Genomic DNA, 18,546 nt, shown 5'->3' with positions numbered 1-18,546 from the left:
ATAATTACTTTAGTAAAAAAATTCTACTTAAGTAAATAAGTATTTGAACTTAGTTACTTTACAACACTGGATAAATGAGAGATTGCCAAAACGAAAACAGAACAGAAAAGTGTTGAAACATTTCATATAAATGAATAAACAGATCTTACTGCCTGCAGCAGGTAGTAGAGGAGGGTTTGGGGAGTAACTGGTCTGTCTTCAGTTTCACTGCCTGCATCAGCAGCTCCAGTGACTCACACAGGCTCCTGTGGGTGATGTCGTCACGACGACAGCATCAACCTGCCTCGGGCTCACAGCTTTACCTACATCTAACCACTTTTAGAGCCAAACCCACAGTGTTGTCCTTCTGTTCATATAATGTGTCAAATCTTTCAAACCAACTGACCTGACAGCATCACCTGATGACAAGGGGCAGGCTTGTTTTCTAATTACTGAGAGAGTTCAGCTGGTGTCTTGGCTTTCCATGCCTTTTTACACCTCCCTTTCTTCATGTGTTCAACACTTTTTCCCTCTGCCATTTGCCTAAAATAGACCCCCCTACAATAGGCCTAGTGATGCCACTGCCAAAAATTCAGTTCACAGAGTCTCTGAATAGTATACTATAATGTACAGTGGTGGGCAACATTAGCTCAGAGGTCAGTATTGTAGTTTTGAGGCTGCAGATTGAAGCCCAGGTTTTGTCAGAACGGGCATCTTTGTGAGTATTTTACAGTTGTGACCTCTATATTTGGGAACAGCTAAAGGAAAAGAAAAAAAGCATGAAGTAATTCTCGAGAGTTTACTAACCAAAGCTAATTGTTTGATTTTCCCACATACCTGGCAGCTTCAGAATATATTTGGGCTCCAAACACACAAACATTTTCATTTTTATTCATATTTGTCTTGATTTTAGACCTTTCTGTCTGGTGCTCTGTTTTTTCCCTTATGTTGCATTTTTACCAAGCTGTCCTAAATCTGTCATAACTGGTACCAGACTTCAGTCGAGACTTGTGGTGAATGAATCACCAGAAACAGCTCAGACCCACTTAAACAGAATCTGACCAAATCCCGTCCAGCGTTCTCCACAGTGGATCTGAAACTTTTTCATCTAAGAAAAGCCAAGTCGACAGAGCCAAACCTTTTTTTTTATCCCAGGCAAGCCAGAATGGGCTCACACCTGCTTCTTCGGTACCAGAACTCAACCCAAGTAGGACGACTCCTAGCTATACATACTCCAGCCCGATAAGGGACTGTGGTCACAGATGCTGCTCTGGTTTTATTCATTTTCTTTATGCAGAGCTGCATAATCCATCAGTGACCCGAACGGGGCTTAAATGTTCAATAAAAGTCATGTATAAAACAGAAGAAAACAGAACCAGCAAGAAATCCACAAGACTGCTTAAATTAAAGGCCTAGGATTTCTTAAAATAATCCATATCTCCTGCTGCTTCTCATGCCAGAGTGTTAAAGTGAAATCATTTTATTTGGAGAAATGACAACATTAAAGGCTGTGGTCAAACTTTGAAAATGACAGTGAGCGCAATCTTGCTGGATCTATGGAGCACATTCTTTGGTACTACCACACCCACCAAAATAGCTCAATAATTCTAAAATTACCAGAGTTAAAGCTTTTTTTCCTTACTAAAATCGATCAGCTGTGATCATGTGCAGATGTACGTCTATTGATTGAGTAATTACTTTATAGGTTCAATAAAATGTGGATATTGGTTCACAAGATTTTGCTAAAAACCAGACCAGGTTGGCTCCAAATGTAAATGCTAAAGTTTAAAGTGGTAAGTTTGGTGATTTTTTTGAAGTGATGTTCTATAGGGCTGTGTATTGGCAAGAATTTGGTGATATGATACATATTATGACAGAGGGGACACGATACAATTTATCCCGTTATATTGCGATACTGTAAGCAAGGTGATATATTGCGATACAGTATGTTGCAATTTTTTTTGGCTAAAAATTATATTAAATACAAACCTCTTACCGAAAAGAAAAAGAAAAACCAAAATTCATTGTCTCAGAAAATTCTAATGTTACATAGTCATACTTTTGATACATTTAGCTGTGTTCTGTTTTGTATGTGTTTTATTTTATTTGTTTCATATATCTTATTTCATCCATGTTTTCAATTATTAACTAAATTTGCCAATAAATAGTTTGAATTTTTTTTACAGCTTTTAGTTTTGAATAATAATTAACAGTATGGTCACCCAACACTTAACAATAGCCTTTATGTTGTCATAAAGTTCAGTAAACAGATGATATGAAGCTGCTGCACACAGAGTTTCTGGGATCAGCTGACCTGCATCCAGAACRTGATTTGYAWAACTGTGGGTCGAACAGCAGGGCAGGTCCAGAAAATAAACAGTAAATAAATAGAGAAGCTAAACAACACAGTTAAACCGTTTTTGAAGCGAACACAGCAGGATAAACTTAAAGTATATGGACTTTGATGCGATGAGCCGGACATTGAGAGCAACAGACAGTTTTATGTCACGGGGGGAGTGACAAGCTTGAGACGCTTGTGCTATATATGCCTGTCTTCTGTAACGTTGGAAAAAAGAGCGCACAAGACACTTAATTTGGTTAAAAATACAGACATTCTGACTAATAAGTAACTGTTCGTAACCTTACCTCTGCTCAGGGCTTTAGAATATCGATACTGTATCAGGAAATGAAATATCGCGATATTTCAGTGTGTATTGATATTTTCTTACACCCCTAATATTCTATGTGTGGTGACTTCAGCGACAGAACACAGAGTGTGAAGAAAAGGCCAGAAGTCTTTGTCCAGGCTAGGCTAAAGCCCGGCCAAACAAGAACCCGCTAAACAAAAAATGATACATTAGCATTTTTTAAGTTCGCTGCTGTTTTCTTCACCAAACAACATCTGTGTTACTAAATGAAAAAGTACAGGATGTGCTGAGCAGTACCAGTTTTTGATATGATCAATATGGCTCACTGCCCAGGGCAACATCTGACGGCGGGACGGCGCAAGCACTTAAACAAAATCCCACAGTTGTCGTTTGCATCCTGAGTTTTTATTTTATTTTTATTTTTTGTGTGTCCCGTCAGTTTGGGAGTGAAGTCAGTTTGAAGGGCAGGAGCTCCTCTGTGTTGTGCAGAGCCTCTGTTGCTGCTGAGGTGTTTGGGAGGAAGGAGAAGAGGGAAGGGGGTGAAAAATAAGATATCGTCTGCAACCACACAGCAGGGGCATTTTGGTCAGGAAAACAGCTTCAACTGTCATGAAAAAAAAATCAAAAACTGGTCAAACGCTTTTATATTTTGTTTGTGCCACCTGCCTATTTCCAGTTCAAAAAGAGAGGAGAAATTGAGCTGAATCAAACAGTGGAGCGTGAAGGGAAGCGTGCATGCACACATTAATCTGAGCAAACAATATTGCATTTAATGTTATTGTGCTGAGCACCTGTTGCTGGGTTAACACAATGTATCACATCTATCATTTTCTTTGGCAGCACGATGGCTCAGTGGTTAGCACCAACGCCCCACGGCAAGAAGGTCCTGGGCTCGATCCCCAGTTCAGACCTGGAGTCTTTCTGTGTGGAGTTTGCATGCTCTCATCATGCTTGCGTGGGTTTTCTCCAGGTACTCCGGTTTCCCCCACCCCAGAAAACATGTACAATAGGTTGCCTTCAGGCCCAGGCCGCCCTTGAAAAAGAGATCTGAGATCTCATCGGGACTTGCCTGGTAAAATAACGGCAAATAAATAAATTCTTTCATGCAGGGTTGCTGTGCAGGAGCTGGTGCCTATCTCCACCAGTGATTGTGTGAGGGGCAGGGCACAATCTGGACAGGCTGAATCACAGGGCCACATAGAGGCAAACAATCACTCATGTTCTCTCATACCTAGGGACAATTTAAAATGACCAAATAACCCAACATGTATGTTTTTGGTCAGTGAGAATAAATTGATGTTCGCAGAGAAAATCCATCTATGTATGAAAAAGGCCAGGAGGTAATCCTATGAATTGATGGTTCCATTCACCTCAGCAGGTCTTCCAGCCCCAGACCATCACACTACCACCACCATGTTTTGCTGTTGTTCCTTTTCTGAAATGCTGCATTACTTCTATGCCATGATGTAATGTGACTCACACCTTTCAAAAGTTCTAATTTTGTCTCGTCAGTCCACAGAGTATCCTCTCAAAGGTCTTGGGGTTCATAAACATGATTTCTGGCAAAACTGAGGAGAGTCTTTATGCTTTTTGCTCAGTAGTGGTTTTTGACTTGGAACTCTGCCTTGCAATCCATAATGGTAGTGGCATGAACACTGACCTTAACTGAGGCCCAGTGAGGCCTGCAGTTTTTTGGATGTTGTGGGGTCTTTGTGTCCTCTTGGATGAGTTGTTGCTGTGCTCTTGGGGTAAATGGTAGGGCTGTGTATTGGCAAGAATTTGGCGATACGATACATATCATGACAGAGGGGTCACGATACGATATATCCCGATATATCCTGATATATTGCGATACTGTAAGCAAGGCGATATATTTTGATTTTTTTGTCCATAAATTCTATTAAATACCTGCCTTCTGTAACGTTGGAAAAAAGAGCGCACAAGACACTTAATTTGGTTTAAAATACAGACATTCTGATAAATAAGTAACTGTTTGTAACCTTACCTCAGATTAGAAGGCAGAGGGTGTCGGTCTTTTCCGCTCAGATTCAGCTATCGGAGCATGAAGCTAATGTTTACTTACAATGCTAATGCTCTCTTACACTCTGGCGCTCAAGAGGTAGAGGAGCCAAATGKCTGGCTCACTGCTGCCAACTAGTGGTCAGAGGCTGAACTACAACATAAAAATGAACGGCTGGCAGGAAAGTTGACATTTTAAACCTTAATAAAAAATCGATACAGGGCTTTAGAATATCGATACAGTATCGAGAAACGAAATATCGCGATATTTCAGTGTATCGATATTTTCTTACACCCCTAGTAAATGGCCGGCCTCTCCACTCCTGGGAAGGTTCACTAATGTTCCATGCTTTCGCCATTTGAGTACAATGGCTCTCACTGTGGTTCAATGGGGTCCCAAAGCTTTGGAAATGGATTTATCACCTTTCCCAGACTGATGGATCTGAATTACTTTGCTTCTCATTTGTTCCTGAGTTTTTTTGGATTTCAGCATGATGTCTAGCTTTTCTGGATCTTTTGATCTACTTTGTCAGGCAGATCCTATTTAAATTATTTTTTGATAGAAAACAGGTGTGGCAGTAATCAGGCCTGGGTGTAGCTAGGGAAATCATTAAACTCAATTTTCCAAAGAGTTTATGAACCACAGGGGGACATTTACTTGTCCACACAGGGCCCTGTAGATTTAGAACAGTTTTTCTCTTAATATTAAAGATATTCATTTATAAACTGCATTTTGTGTTTACTTGTGTTATCTTGAGAGGATATTTAAATTTGTTTGGTGATCTGAAACCTTTAAGTGTGACTAACGTAAAAAACACTGTATGCAGCTATCTGTGTTGTTACAGCATACGTATGTCTGTGTTGCTTAGCATGTGTCCCCTGCTCCATCCGTCTCAGCTATTGTGTTCTTGGGCAAGACACTTCACCTGCCTTGCCTGCAGTGGTCAGAGGCACCAGGTGTATGGAAGCCTTGCCTTTGTCAGTGTGCCCAAGGGCAGCTGTGGCTACAATGTAGCTTACCTCCATCAGTGTGGAAATGTGTGTGAATGGGTGAATGACTGTAGTATAAAGCACTTTGAATGCTTGGACTTGATAAAGCACTATAACAGTGGTGTCCAAAGTCAGTCCTCAAGGGTCGGTGTCCTGCATGTTTTAGGAGCTGCCCTGGTTCAACACAGCTGAAGCTAAGGAGTGCCTAATTAGCAGGCCTCTGCAGACCATGATGGCATACTGAGGAAGCCTACTAATTAAGCGCTACTTAATTTCCACTGTGTTGAACCAGAGCAGCGCCTAAAACATGCAGGACACCGACCCTTGAGGACTGACTTTGGACACCACTGCACTTTAAATGCAGGCCATTTGCTTGTTTATTGGTGTGAATTAAAGGATTTTTATTGACATAGTTTTTTTCTCAAATTCCAGCGTGTGGAGTGCACCCACAATCTTAACTGAGATTGAAATATTCTCTTCAAAACCTTGACTGAAGTACCTTTTTTAACTTGTCACATCTCCAACATGAAACACTGCAGGCACATCAACATTACCGTTTGTGACTATCAGAGCATTGATAGAGCATTTATGGTCAAGCATTTCATAAATTCAGTGTGGATTATAATTGTCAGACATCAGCTATTTGTCCAAGGTTTAGTTTTTAGTTCGGTAAGTTGCAGGCTTGGTGTTGTCTTGTGTAAGTGATAATCTTTTTCTCTTTTGATTCAGACATCTTTATTTCCAATAAGAGGGATTCATTTTGATTGTCTTGATAATTTTGGTTCAACGCCCATACTTGGCTCCACTGGTTTTTATGTTGTCTGCTCATGTGTGAATCTGGCGGCGAGGAGTGGCTGCTGTGCATCTGTTGGGCTCCGAACTTCCTTTTCCTTCTACTTCTCTCTCTCCACATGTTCTTTCATTTCCATGCCTTCCACCATGTCCAGTTTTCTTCCCTAGATCCTCTGTTCCTGCTCTGAATTAAGTGTTTCTTCTTATCAACATTAAAATCTTTTGTCTCATATCCCTGTCTTTCTGCACTCTTTCATCTTATCCTGCCGCAATATTCCTTTCCCTGCCCCACCCATCTTCATTCCCTCTCTCCTTTTATATCCTATAATTTCTGTAAACTTCTCCTCTCCTCCCATCAGTCCGTCCTTTTCTTGCCTACTTGTAGCTCATGGGGACATACAGCTCATCTGAAGTAACAGAAACCGAGGCTGATTATTCATGGAGAACATCCAGTGAATTTCAGGATTGTGTTTAGATTTGTTTATGTTGTCATTGTCTGTTCATGCAGCTGAGAGTCTGGATTTATATCTGGTAAAAACCTCAACATCTGAGAATGCAGAGACTGAGTTTGCTGACTTTATTAGTGCATTTAGAAATTCTGAGATGTCTGCTGCTTGGTTTTTAGTTATTGCTGTGATTTTGTTTTGCCTATTTCTTTGTGTGTCTGTTAGCAAAATATCACATTGTTTCAATGAAACCCTCAGAAAGTAATTATTGGATGTACTGTAGATCTACAGCTGATTAACTTTACTTTAGCCAACACAGAAATGGCTAAATCATCATCAGTTCTACATATACCGAGCTAAAGTTTGATGTGATATAGGTGTAGATTCATAACCCTCTGAGAGCTGAGACATCATGCAAGATATTTCAGTTGTGTGTGTTCATTGTTCATATTTTTATTACTTTTCAATTAAAGCTGCTTACGTTGGTGTTATAATAAAATCATGATGATATTGTAAAACCCTGGCATGAAAGGTGGTAGGTGATATGTGTTCCTTCAACAAATGTCACTTGATGCCTTTATGTCAGTTTTAAGATTGATGTATAAGAAATGGTATTTTATCCCAACTAGATTTAAATTATTTTTTCTAAATGGTGCATTGATAAGTGAAAAGTTATATTTTTAAAGCTCTGTCCTTTTGTTTTTGTATACATTTATTATGTTTGTTGGTTTTCTTTTGTTGATGCAAATGGTTTAAATTTTTATCTTACAATAAAAGAACTTTAACCGCTTAATTTTTATTTTTTGGCGGTTTTCTTATATGTGGCAGGTTTTGGGACGAGGGACCAAGCAGCCGTTCCCATCTCTGGGCACCTTCATCTCCACACTGAGCCAGAGGAGGGATGTGGCGGGGCGGGGCTTCACTGGTGGCGCCCTGACCAACACTGCAGGGCTCAGACACGGTGAGTTTTATAATTGTTTGACCTTTAGGATTTCACCAAATTCAGTATTTTCAGAAAAGTATTGTTTTTTGTATCAGAACTGAAGAATTATATACACATACAAATTAGTTGCATAGCCAGAAATTGTTTTTCAGCCAGACCTTAGAAAAATGGGCGGGGCAAATAAATATATATAGGTTTATTTGTAAATTCCACATTTGCTTCAACAGATTTGTTTCTATATACATGAAACAATGACAGAAACGGCTTTGAACAGAAGCAGCTTAGAACAAAACATCCAGGTTGAATAACAGGTATTGCTCTCTGACTGTTTTGGTAACTAGATATTTTAAAATAAAATCTGCTTTGATTCAGTTAATATACAAATCAAACTTTTGCGTGCGAACGCAAAACAATTTTGTGAGGGAATGCAAACGTTTGCGAGGTAACACAAAAATATACAGTATTGCGAGGTAACACAAAGATATTGCGAGGTAACGCAAAGATATTGCGAGGTAACGCAAAAGTATTTCAAGGTAATGCAATAGTATTGCCTGGGAACGCAAAATAAAAAAAAAAACATGTTCCCTCGTGGTCTCCGTAAGCTGTAAATACTTGGGTCTGAATATTTTCACGGTCCAGTTTTGTTCTCTCTGAGATGATCTGATCTGCGTTTCGTCTGGGATGTAATGATGTGTTACTTCCTGTGTTTATAGCATGCTTGATGTGTACTCTCAACCTCAGTCTCTGCTTGAGCTGAGCTGCAAGAGACAGTGATGCAATTGGATTTTCAGGAAAAAAAAGTTTTTTCATAAATACTTGTCATGAAGCAAAATTGAGAGACAAAGTTCTTGATGTATCACTGAGAATATTTTGGTTTAAGGATGATGTTGCTTCTTGTAAAAGGGACGGATATTTTTGTCTGCCATGAGAGCGGAGGCCCTGCAAAGTGCTCATCAGCCAGCGTTGTCACCACAGCTTCTGATGCCAGAATAATTATGTAAACCTCAGCCCCAAATGAAAACCGTATGAAAGGGAAAACATTTGAACACACACAGCACGCTGCACATTTGTTCAACCTTTTACAATTGTTACATCTGCCAGATAATCACAGTTTACAGGAAGTTTTAATTTGATCACATTTGGTTTTGTGATTGGAGGCTGAGCTAGTCAGATATTTGTCTTGAGTTTCGTTTCAGGGTCAGAACTAGACACTTCTGTTTTACCAACATGTAAACACACTCGCTCCAGTGCAGCTGATATAAAGGCCTCCTACAGGATGGAAATCAGTTGCATAAAATTACTCTTTTCCTTCACCCACTTACTCTTTTCAAAGACGATCTGGAGCACAGCTCCAGGAGTCAGAAGAAGTGGGGACACCCTGGACAGGTCCACAAAGAGATAAACAAGACCAACAAGCATTCACACGTTCACTTACACATGACAGATTTAGAGTTGTTTATTAACCTAACATGTACAGTATATGTGTGAGAGGAAACCAGATTACTGAAAACTCATGCATGGATCAATCTTTTTTTTACTCTTTTTGTTTAATACTATTACATCATTATACTTAAATGTTGCTTTTGCTGTTTTTTTCTTTCTTTTAAACAATCTTAAATCCAAAATTGCACAACTTAGTTTTTGCAAGAGGCCATCGACTGAGAAAACAAAGATATTCAATCATTTCTAACCTTTCTGAATGACTACCACATGTATAGAATCACAGCACAGACAAAAGATTTACATTTGGTGGACTCTCTGCTAGAGAACATTGCATTTATATAACTTTTATCTGAGCAGCTTCAGACTCAGACTGATTTACAGACTCTTATAGTCAAACATTCAAACTGGTTTGGCTGTTTTACTAAAAAAACAGAATAAAATTAAAGCCAGCCATTCCAGGTGTATCGCCCATGACCCATAATGGCAGTTTTAGGCAAAGCTCATCTTATGTTGAGAAATCCATCCATCCATCCATCCATCCATCCATCCATCCATCCATCCATCCATCCATCCATCCATCCATCCATCCATCCATACATACATACATACNTACATACATACATACATACATACATACATACATACATACATACATACATACATACATACATACATACAGTACATACATACATAACTGCTTGTTCGCTGGTGCCCTCGTCCAGCTGTCACTGTGTGTAGGCAGGGTCCTCCCTGGACAAGTTGCAAGTCAATCACATGACCACTCAAGCCTGCAGGATGGTCACTCAGCAGCTGACTGGACAACGCGCCATGTGGTTGTTTGGCGTTCGTTTTCACACACACCTTTCATAGCCCCTGAGACACACCGCGCCGAGCTCCTGGGAAACCCCTCCCGCTGCAGCATGTGACACTACAGGGGGTTTCTTCCTGCTGGAATCTACAATGTGGAAAAAAAAAGTCAGAGACTTGTCACCCGAAGTTGTATATCCACAAACTGGTTCTGGATTAAGCTGCAAAGTTTTTATCAGTCAGATTCCACCATGCACAACGTCTGTTTTTGGCCGTTTCACTATCTTTATAAACCGCTACTTCCTGGTACAACAGTCAGCTTCTGGAGACGAGTCATTTTTATGTTTGTGCTGAAAGCGCTCAGATGCTGCATTTTGCTTCAACCACTCACTTCAAAAAAACAAACACTCCCATGTCGATGCTTGTTTATGTCAATATTTCAATTTCAATACTATTTTTCACTTTATCGTTCACACTGAACACCGGGACCTGTGCAACCAGTTTCGTTACCTTTCATGAACATCTGATGTTTGTGTTTGAGGGAATGACAAATAAATATCCTTGAATCCTTGAATGAACTTCTGGCCAATCACACAGTAAAGTTCTTATGTGTTCTTACATGGAGGGGGTAAAAAGTCCGACCCGCGGGTTGCGACAAGAACTTTCCAAAATGTAGACAATGCAAACAGAGAGACACAATTTTAATCATGAAACTGCCACAGTTCGGCCCGATTTTGGCAGTTTGGATGCAGCGTGCTGCAGCCTTTAGAGACAGACAAGACAAACATTCATTCATTCACACTCTCACTTACATCCGGGGAAAATAGAGTCCACTTAAAACCAAACATTTCAGCAATGATGTTGCAGAATGTGCAGCTCTCAAAACATGTGATGTGTCTCTTATATACTACCACCTCAATATTTTTAATTATCTATAAAATTGATAGTTATATCAATAACTGTTTGTTTCCCAGACGTATTAACTGTGGTAGCCATCTAGAATTGAATTAAGCTAAAATGTTATAGATGTACATCCAGTGGTTAATTTTTGATTGTTTTATTAATTTTTATTTACTGTTTTGAAATTTATTTTGCTAACACTGGGGATCAAACACAGGACCTTCTTGCTGTGAGGCATTGGTGTTAACCACTGAGCCTACATCAAATGCATTTATCTATGTTATCCATGTTAGTCCATATTCATTTAAATTGTTGAGTTTATATTATTCAAAAATCAAGAGTTTGCTGTTCTAAACACATTGTTTAAACTCCACAGGGAACAAAAGCAGGGATTAATTTGGAAGATGAAGCCCTCTTCCTTGTCAGAAATGATCAAAGCCTTTGCTAGTAGAAAAAAAATTAAAAACAGAGGAGGAGCAGGATCACCCTCAAGGGCCTTAGAAGTGACTCTTCTGATTAAAAGCTGTCATGACAACAAGGTTTTCTGCTGTCAGGACTAAACCTCCACCCTTAAGACCTCATCACTAAACCTTCACAGACTCTATCATTGTGTGTGTGTGTGTGTGTGTGTGTGTGTGTGTGTGTGTGTGTGTGTGTGTGTGTGTGTGTGTGTGNGTGTGTGTGTGTGTGTGTGTGTGTGTGTGTGTGTGCAACTGCTGTGCTAGGAAGAGAGTTGGAATATGATTTAAAAGAAGCACAAAGACACGCCGATGGACAACACAGGATGTGTATGTGAGAAACAAATCAATCAGAGCCATGAACTTTACCCTTAAATCTGCTAATTGAGGCCTTTGAAGTTTTGTACAGATGTTGTTGATTCTTATTTGTCATTTCTCTGAATATTGTACAGTCTGACCTTGGGGTAAACTTGTTGGGACATCCTCTCCCCAGACTACTCTGTGAATCACCACCTTATGGTGGTGGCAGAGTTTGTGTGCCTGAGCCTGAATGATCTAAGAAACTACACTGTCTGGGGCGTTTCCCTCTGGTAGGTTCTCCTGAGGTAGCTTGGTTACATGTGATTGTCCAGACAAAGAGCATTTCACAAAATTTGTATGGAAAGAAGACATCAAGGAGGTCAATGTTTCTCTCTCGGATGTGGGTTACCAGAGCCACACCCTGGAGCCAGGCCTAGAAGAGGGGCTAGTCAGTGAGCGACTATTGACTGGACCTGTATTTGTAGAGCCTATTCAGATTCAGCCCGAATGAGTGACATGGGTTTGCCTTCCTGTGGATCCAACACCTGCAGGAGGGGCCATACAAATCGGGTGCATTGTGCCATGGGTGGCAGCCAAATATGGGGGTCTTAATGCTCTGACTAAGGCTTATTGAAGCTGGCTTTTAGTACATGGAATGTCACCTTGTCTGGTGGGAAAGGGGCCTGAGCTTGTGTTTGAGGTTGAGAAGTACTGACTAGCAATAGCTGGGCATACCTTGATGTGGCTTGGACTTTTGAACCAGTCTTCTTGAGGGGGTATGGACCTTATTCCATTCTGAATTTGCTTATGGTGAGAGGTGCCAGGCTGGTGTGGGCCTACCTTTAGCCCCTGGGTTTGAAGCCTTGGAGTTTTCCCTGGTTCCCTGGTAGATGAGTGGGCATCTCCTCTGGTCCTTTGGGTTGGGGCATGGGCTCCGACTATTGTTTGTGCCTAAATGTTTGGAATACCCAGCCTTCTTCAAGTCCTTGGCAAGGGTGCTGGACGATATTCCAGCTGGGAAATCCATTATTCTGTTGGGGGATTTCAGTGCCCACGTAAACTATGTGTAACCTGGACTGGCATGATTTGGAGTAACGGCCTTCTTGATCTGATCTTGAGGGGTGTTTTGTTGTTGGCCACCTCTGCTAGCCAGAGTTTGTCAAACACAAGTACTATGTTTCTTCACAGGGATGTCTAAAAGTGCTCATGGCACCAGGATGGCTGCAGATTGATGATAGACTATGTAGTCATGTCATTTGATCTGTGAATGTATGTTTTGGACATTTGGATGAAGAGAGGAATTAAGCTGTCAACGGATCACCACCGGGTGGTGAACTGGATCAGGTGGCATGGATTGATGCTGGACAGACCCAATGGACCCAAATGTGTAGTTATTGTTTGCTGGGAACTCCTGGCACAAGATTCTGTCAGAAGGGTCTTCAAGTCCGACCTCCGACAGAACTTTGTTTTTCTCTCAGAGGAGCATGTTCTGACTTGAACAATGCTGTGACCAATAGTCCAGCTGTTCTCTGCTGACAGGTATGTAACATCTGTTCATGACATAATTTATCCATCTGTCTGCATCTGTGCTCTTTCTTGTCTTCTGCTTCTGTCTGAGCTCACAGAATGAGCTCCCACAAGGCACTTGGTCAGGTCTTCGGGTGACAATTGTTACTGTGGTCACAGAAACAATAAAAGGCCATTTGGAGGAAAGATGGCTGTGTATTGTGAGGAACTGTAGTCACCTCATGCAGACTGACCTTTGTGATTACACACTGGTTGAGGTTAATAACATCTATTTGTGTGTGTCTGCACTGACTATTTGAGGTTGTTTAGATTTGTTGTTACAAATCTGTTTTGGAGAAATTGATTGCTCTCTCAACATGGTGGTAGACTGTGAACCCCCAAACATTTTATGATCAAATCACCTGCTCTGTATGCAGATAGTCAGTCACATCATATGAACACATCAGTGAGCAGTCAACAGGGCATCAGCAGGTCTGTTGTTTCTGTAAAAAAATACAGTGTATTGAAACATTTAAACTTTGTTATAGCTTTCACATTCACATGGTTATAAATGTGTTAAATGATTTTTAAAAGCACAGATGTTTAAAATGTTTAAAACAAAAAAATTAAAATGTGCACAACAATTTTTAAAGTATGAACAGAACATTAAGTAAAAAATAAAGATGGCATTGCAATTATTTTTGTTATTTTTGTTTTTGCTATACTTAATGTTCAGTTTTTTGGGGGAGGGAGTTTGTTTGCTCCCTCAGGAGGGCTTACGGTCATATACTTTGAACATCCTTATTTTAGACCAATGATTTACAAACTTTTCATTGTTTGACCCATAAAATAAGAGTAGCAGAGACCTGTGCCACCAACTACTTTTGGGTGATAAACTCTGGTATCAGGTCAAATAAACTAATGCATAGTAACAGTATTCATTATGTTAATTTCATCCATTTTAATGTAAAATTTGTAACTTACTTATTTAATTTTTAAAATATTTTCTAGACCCCACCTTGATATTTTGGGACCTGAAACCTAAACTCTGGGAACCACAAGTTTAGATAATACACCTGACTGAAATGAATGAGTCATTCACAGGCTTCTGCTAAACTTGATAACATTCTGTGTAGGTAATTTAACTTTTTCAATTAGCAGTGCTGAAGTATGGAAACAGCTAAAACATGCAGGACAGTGGGCCATGAGGACCAGGGTTAGGGACTTCTTATGTAGCAGACTCATAATAAAAATAAAAATACACAAAATTCATTCAGTGTCAGGGAAGACTAAAGATTTTTACCTATAAAAATCCAAAGTATGCTAACAAGTTTTAGCTATTCTTTGCACTGCTTCACTGTGAGTGTAGTCAGCTCTGTATTTAATTTGGTGATTATAATGCAACCTAATGCTGTTCAGACTACCGTATTTTGATTGACACAGCATCTTAAAGCATTCAGTGACCACAGCAGGTCCAAAAACAACCAAGAAACGTTAAACCAAAGTAAGAGTCACACATATGGCATCTTGTAATCTACTTTGGTCATTAAAATCTTAACAAAACAAGCATTCGTATTGAGAAAGAATTTGATAAACAGTTCATCTAGAAAACCATATCTTTGTTCTTTTTTTTCCTGTTGAATTGTCTTTATTCAGCCAACAGTTGAGTGGACATTTTTTTCTTTTTTTATTTGAGATTTCCACTCTGCTCCTAGTGGGATTACTTCAGTCCATTAGGATATCCTTCATCAAGAATCAGTACAGATTGTGTAACTGCTGAATGACTATGCAGATAACAGTAGTCCAGACCCCTTCCAAAGGTGGTCCGAGGGAACCTATGTTATCCACTTGCAATCGAACGGCTCAAAATCTGTCTTAAACCATTTGAAAAGACATACTCTCCTCTCCCTTTGTTGATTTATTTTTCTAAATACAGTATTTCTGAAAATTTGGCATGCTTTCATTAAAAAAGAGAAATCCTTGCATCATTTTAAGAACATTGGCTGTTACATTTCTGTATATTTCATTAGTTTTACGGAACATAAACAGTGTTCAGCTATTCCCACTCCAGTTGTTCAAATTTACGATGCAACAAAGTCATCCAAAATGTTTTTCTTTTTGTTTTTTTACTTTTTTCTTCAGCCTAAGAATTATGTGAGATTTCTTGTGAGGACAAACAAAGAAAGTAAATGGTTTTTAAATTATGAAACCACTTAATTCTGAGGAGAAAAAAATGCAGACTTGCTCTGTAATTTGCTTCTCTAAAACCAACACCTGCATCAGATCAAACCTACTAATTAGTCTTAAGCTAAAAAAGATGCTTATACCTTGGAGAGTTTGTTGCACAAAGCAGAATTACAAGAATCATGACTCCAACAAGAGAATATCAGTCGAAACAAAGGAGAGAGATTAAGAAACATCTTCAAAAAAGTAAATCATCAGGAAAATGTTGCAAAATATGTTTTCTGTTCTCAGTCAGCTGTGTTTAAAATCTGGACCAAGTACAAACAAAATAGAATAGCTGTAAAAGGAAAGCATACTGGCAGACCGAGGAAGACATCAAAGCATCTAGATAGAAAATTTAAAGCAGTGTGTCTTGAAAATAGAAAATGCACAACAAAACAATTAAGAAAGAATTGGGCAGAAAATGGTGTCGATGTCTGTTACTGAACTGTAAAACATTGGCTAAAAATGAGATCTTCACACAGAAATGTCAAACAAAAGCCGTTATTGACAGAGAAAAGATCAAAAATTCTGCCAGCGGGTTGTGCCAAAAGGGGCGGCTGAGTCGACGCTGAGAACACCGGTGACGTAATTTACGTCAGGACACTGCCGACAATCCCTGCCGACATCCACAGTTCAGAGAGAGAGTGAAGTAGGCTTAAGGCTGACTGGATAAAAAAATATCATTTCAGGGTAAGAGATGGGGAGATAGAGGTCACTGTTTGGTGATGATGACTTCAATTTTCAAGATAATACATCTTGCCATTAGGCAACCCTTCAATAAAGACATGCAATCCCAATAGCATGGCCAGCAAATAATCTGGATCGCTGTCCATTTGAAGATCTCTAGTGAAAAATGAAGAAAGTAGTTAAAAACAAAGCTCCAACCTGCAAAGATGATCTTGTAACAGCAGTCAGAGACAGTTGGAGCCAGACTGATGAAGAGTACTGTTTGTCATTAGTTAGGCCCCTACCTCAGGGAATTCAAGCTACTATAAAAGCCAGAGGTGTTGTAACAAAGTATTAATTATGATCCTGAGTGATTCCATTATTTTTTTCCTCTACTTCAGTGCTTCTTACACACAAAAATACTGTGTATACCACAGTCAGTGCTTGAAACTGTCTTGTTTCTGTCTGAAGAAGCTATTTCTCTTCTGTCTGTCACAAGGGAGAGAGTTGCCTCCCATCTGCATGGATGTCCGTCAGAAGCAGCGTTTTTCCATCGACACTCTGCCTCCAGAAGTCAAGGCTCCTTTCCCCTCTGACCCTATTATCCCGCTCCGCACCAAGACTACCAAAGAGTTTCAGTGAGTTCTCAATCAATTAAAGTTAAAAAGTCTACAGTTCTGGACATTTGAAAGCTGAAAACTCATGAAAACATTTGTGATTTATTTATTTTTTGACAGGGAGGACATGGAACGTGCTGTTCAATCAGGTGACTGGAGGGAGGTCCGAGAGTTTTATCTGACCACCTTTGACTCTTTCATAGAAATCAACGCTGCCTTTAAGGTGACTCACACTTAGAGAAAATAATTCTTATGCTTGATTTTTTTCCTGACAAATTTTAACTTGTATTTTTTTATGTTTGAACACTATTTTTATGTTTCCAGCGAGAGGCAAATGGATTGTTTAACACGACAGAGGACTCAGGAGTCAATGCCAAGTTTGTCAACACTGTTTACGATGCACTGCTCAGCACAGTGAGTGAGAAAAAAAACCTAAAACATAAACATGTTTTAAATGCCTGTCACTAGGTCTTTTTAACTTTTTTATGTGGTCTGTAAAACGAAACAAAAAAAAAAAAGTTTTTATTTTTGCTGTGTGTTTTAGCCTCAGGACATCCAGAAATCTGTTCTGAAAGGGATCATCAACAGCCTGCTGAGGGAGTGGAAAGGGTGAGAAAACATCTCAGACACACCCTCCGTTCTTCACGTTTCTTTTTTTAACTAAAAGTAACATTTCTAACAGAAGCTAACTAGACTCAAAGCACATAAAGTGAAGCCTAAAATTCGAAACCCATTTAACTTCACTGACTTGTTTTCTGAATGTTATTCGTTTGCACAAAAACTCACTTTGGTTTCTGAGCACTACAGTAAATGGATAAGCTTAAAACTATGTTTGTTTTTTGTTTCAGGCCTCGGACGAAAGATGACCTGCGAGCATATTTCATTCTCATTCAGGTGAGACTCAACTGGATCAGAGAGATCTTTACTTACAGAGACAGACTCCTGACTGTGTACAAGCTTTAATTTGAACCTCCAGTTCAAATGTCTTTCTCTTTAACTTTTCATGAACTTTATATTAAACTTTGAAGATGCCTTTATTCATCGTTCCAAAGCTCACAAGCCCAAATCAGGTACCTGTGTAATACCTGTTCTTCACCTCAACAGTCATGGTACAAACTACCATGTCCTGGTTTGGTCACCTTTCTCTTAAAAATAAGAACTCCCTGAACCAAATAGTGAAGTGGTCCAGCAAACTGACTGGAAAGATGCAATTAAATCCAGAATCTCTGTACTCTAAGCAGGTCCAGAGATTGTCTGGGTCCATTTTGGAAGACGTGTCTCATCCTCTGCACGGCGAGTTCAGCCTCCTCCCATCAGGACGTAGATACTTCGTGCTAAAATGTAAAACTAAGCGTTTTAAAATCAGCTTTGTTCCTGTTGCAATTAGCTTTTTAAACTCAAGTTAACACAAAACACATGACATTAGTTAGTCATTTTATTCTTTTTGTCTTATGTAGTTCTATTTGATTTTATCTTGTTTTTATCTTTGAATCTTATATAGTTGAGTTTTATGAGCACCTGGTCACTTTTTAATCATGTTGTGTCCACTGTATGTCCATGTCAGATGTCTTGTGCTTTTTCTTGGATAGAAGCTGTCTTATTTTCACTGTAGCCATTCCAGCAGCTTTATTTTCTTTCTCTGAAACCAGTTGAGAGTTTCCTTGGCTTTGTGTTTGGGCTCATTGTCTTGCTGAAATGTCCAGCCACGTTTCATCTTCATCATCCTGGTAGATGGAAGAAGATTTTTATCAAGAATGTCTCTATATTGACTATATGCTCCCAGTATTACACAGGCTTGTTTAAATG

At 39.5% G+C, this 18,546-nt stretch overlaps 1 protein-coding gene across 1 annotated transcript in view; it reads left to right on the top strand.

The window, feature by feature from the left end:
* Positions 1-18,546, top strand: part of hectd2 (HECT domain containing 2) — a gene marked incomplete in the record, with an annotated part of 99,349 nt that overhangs the window by 9,323 nt on the left and 71,480 nt on the right. Inside the window, 6 exon segments of the mRNA XM_014019201.1 lie at positions 7,703-7,835; positions 16,623-16,761; positions 16,861-16,963; positions 17,065-17,154; positions 17,285-17,349; positions 17,589-17,634. Coding sequence (XP_013874655.1) covers positions 7,703-7,835; positions 16,623-16,761; positions 16,861-16,963; positions 17,065-17,154; positions 17,285-17,349; positions 17,589-17,634 — 576 coding nt within the window.

Source organism: Austrofundulus limnaeus, unplaced genomic scaffold (assembly GCF_001266775.1).
Source record: "Austrofundulus limnaeus strain Quisiro unplaced genomic scaffold, Austrofundulus_limnaeus-1.0 Scaffold211, whole genome shotgun sequence".
NCBI lineage: Eukaryota > Metazoa > Chordata > Actinopteri > Cyprinodontiformes > Rivulidae > Austrofundulus > Austrofundulus limnaeus.
Note: the sequence above shows the minus strand (reverse complement) of the source record. Positions and strands in the feature narration are given on the sequence as shown.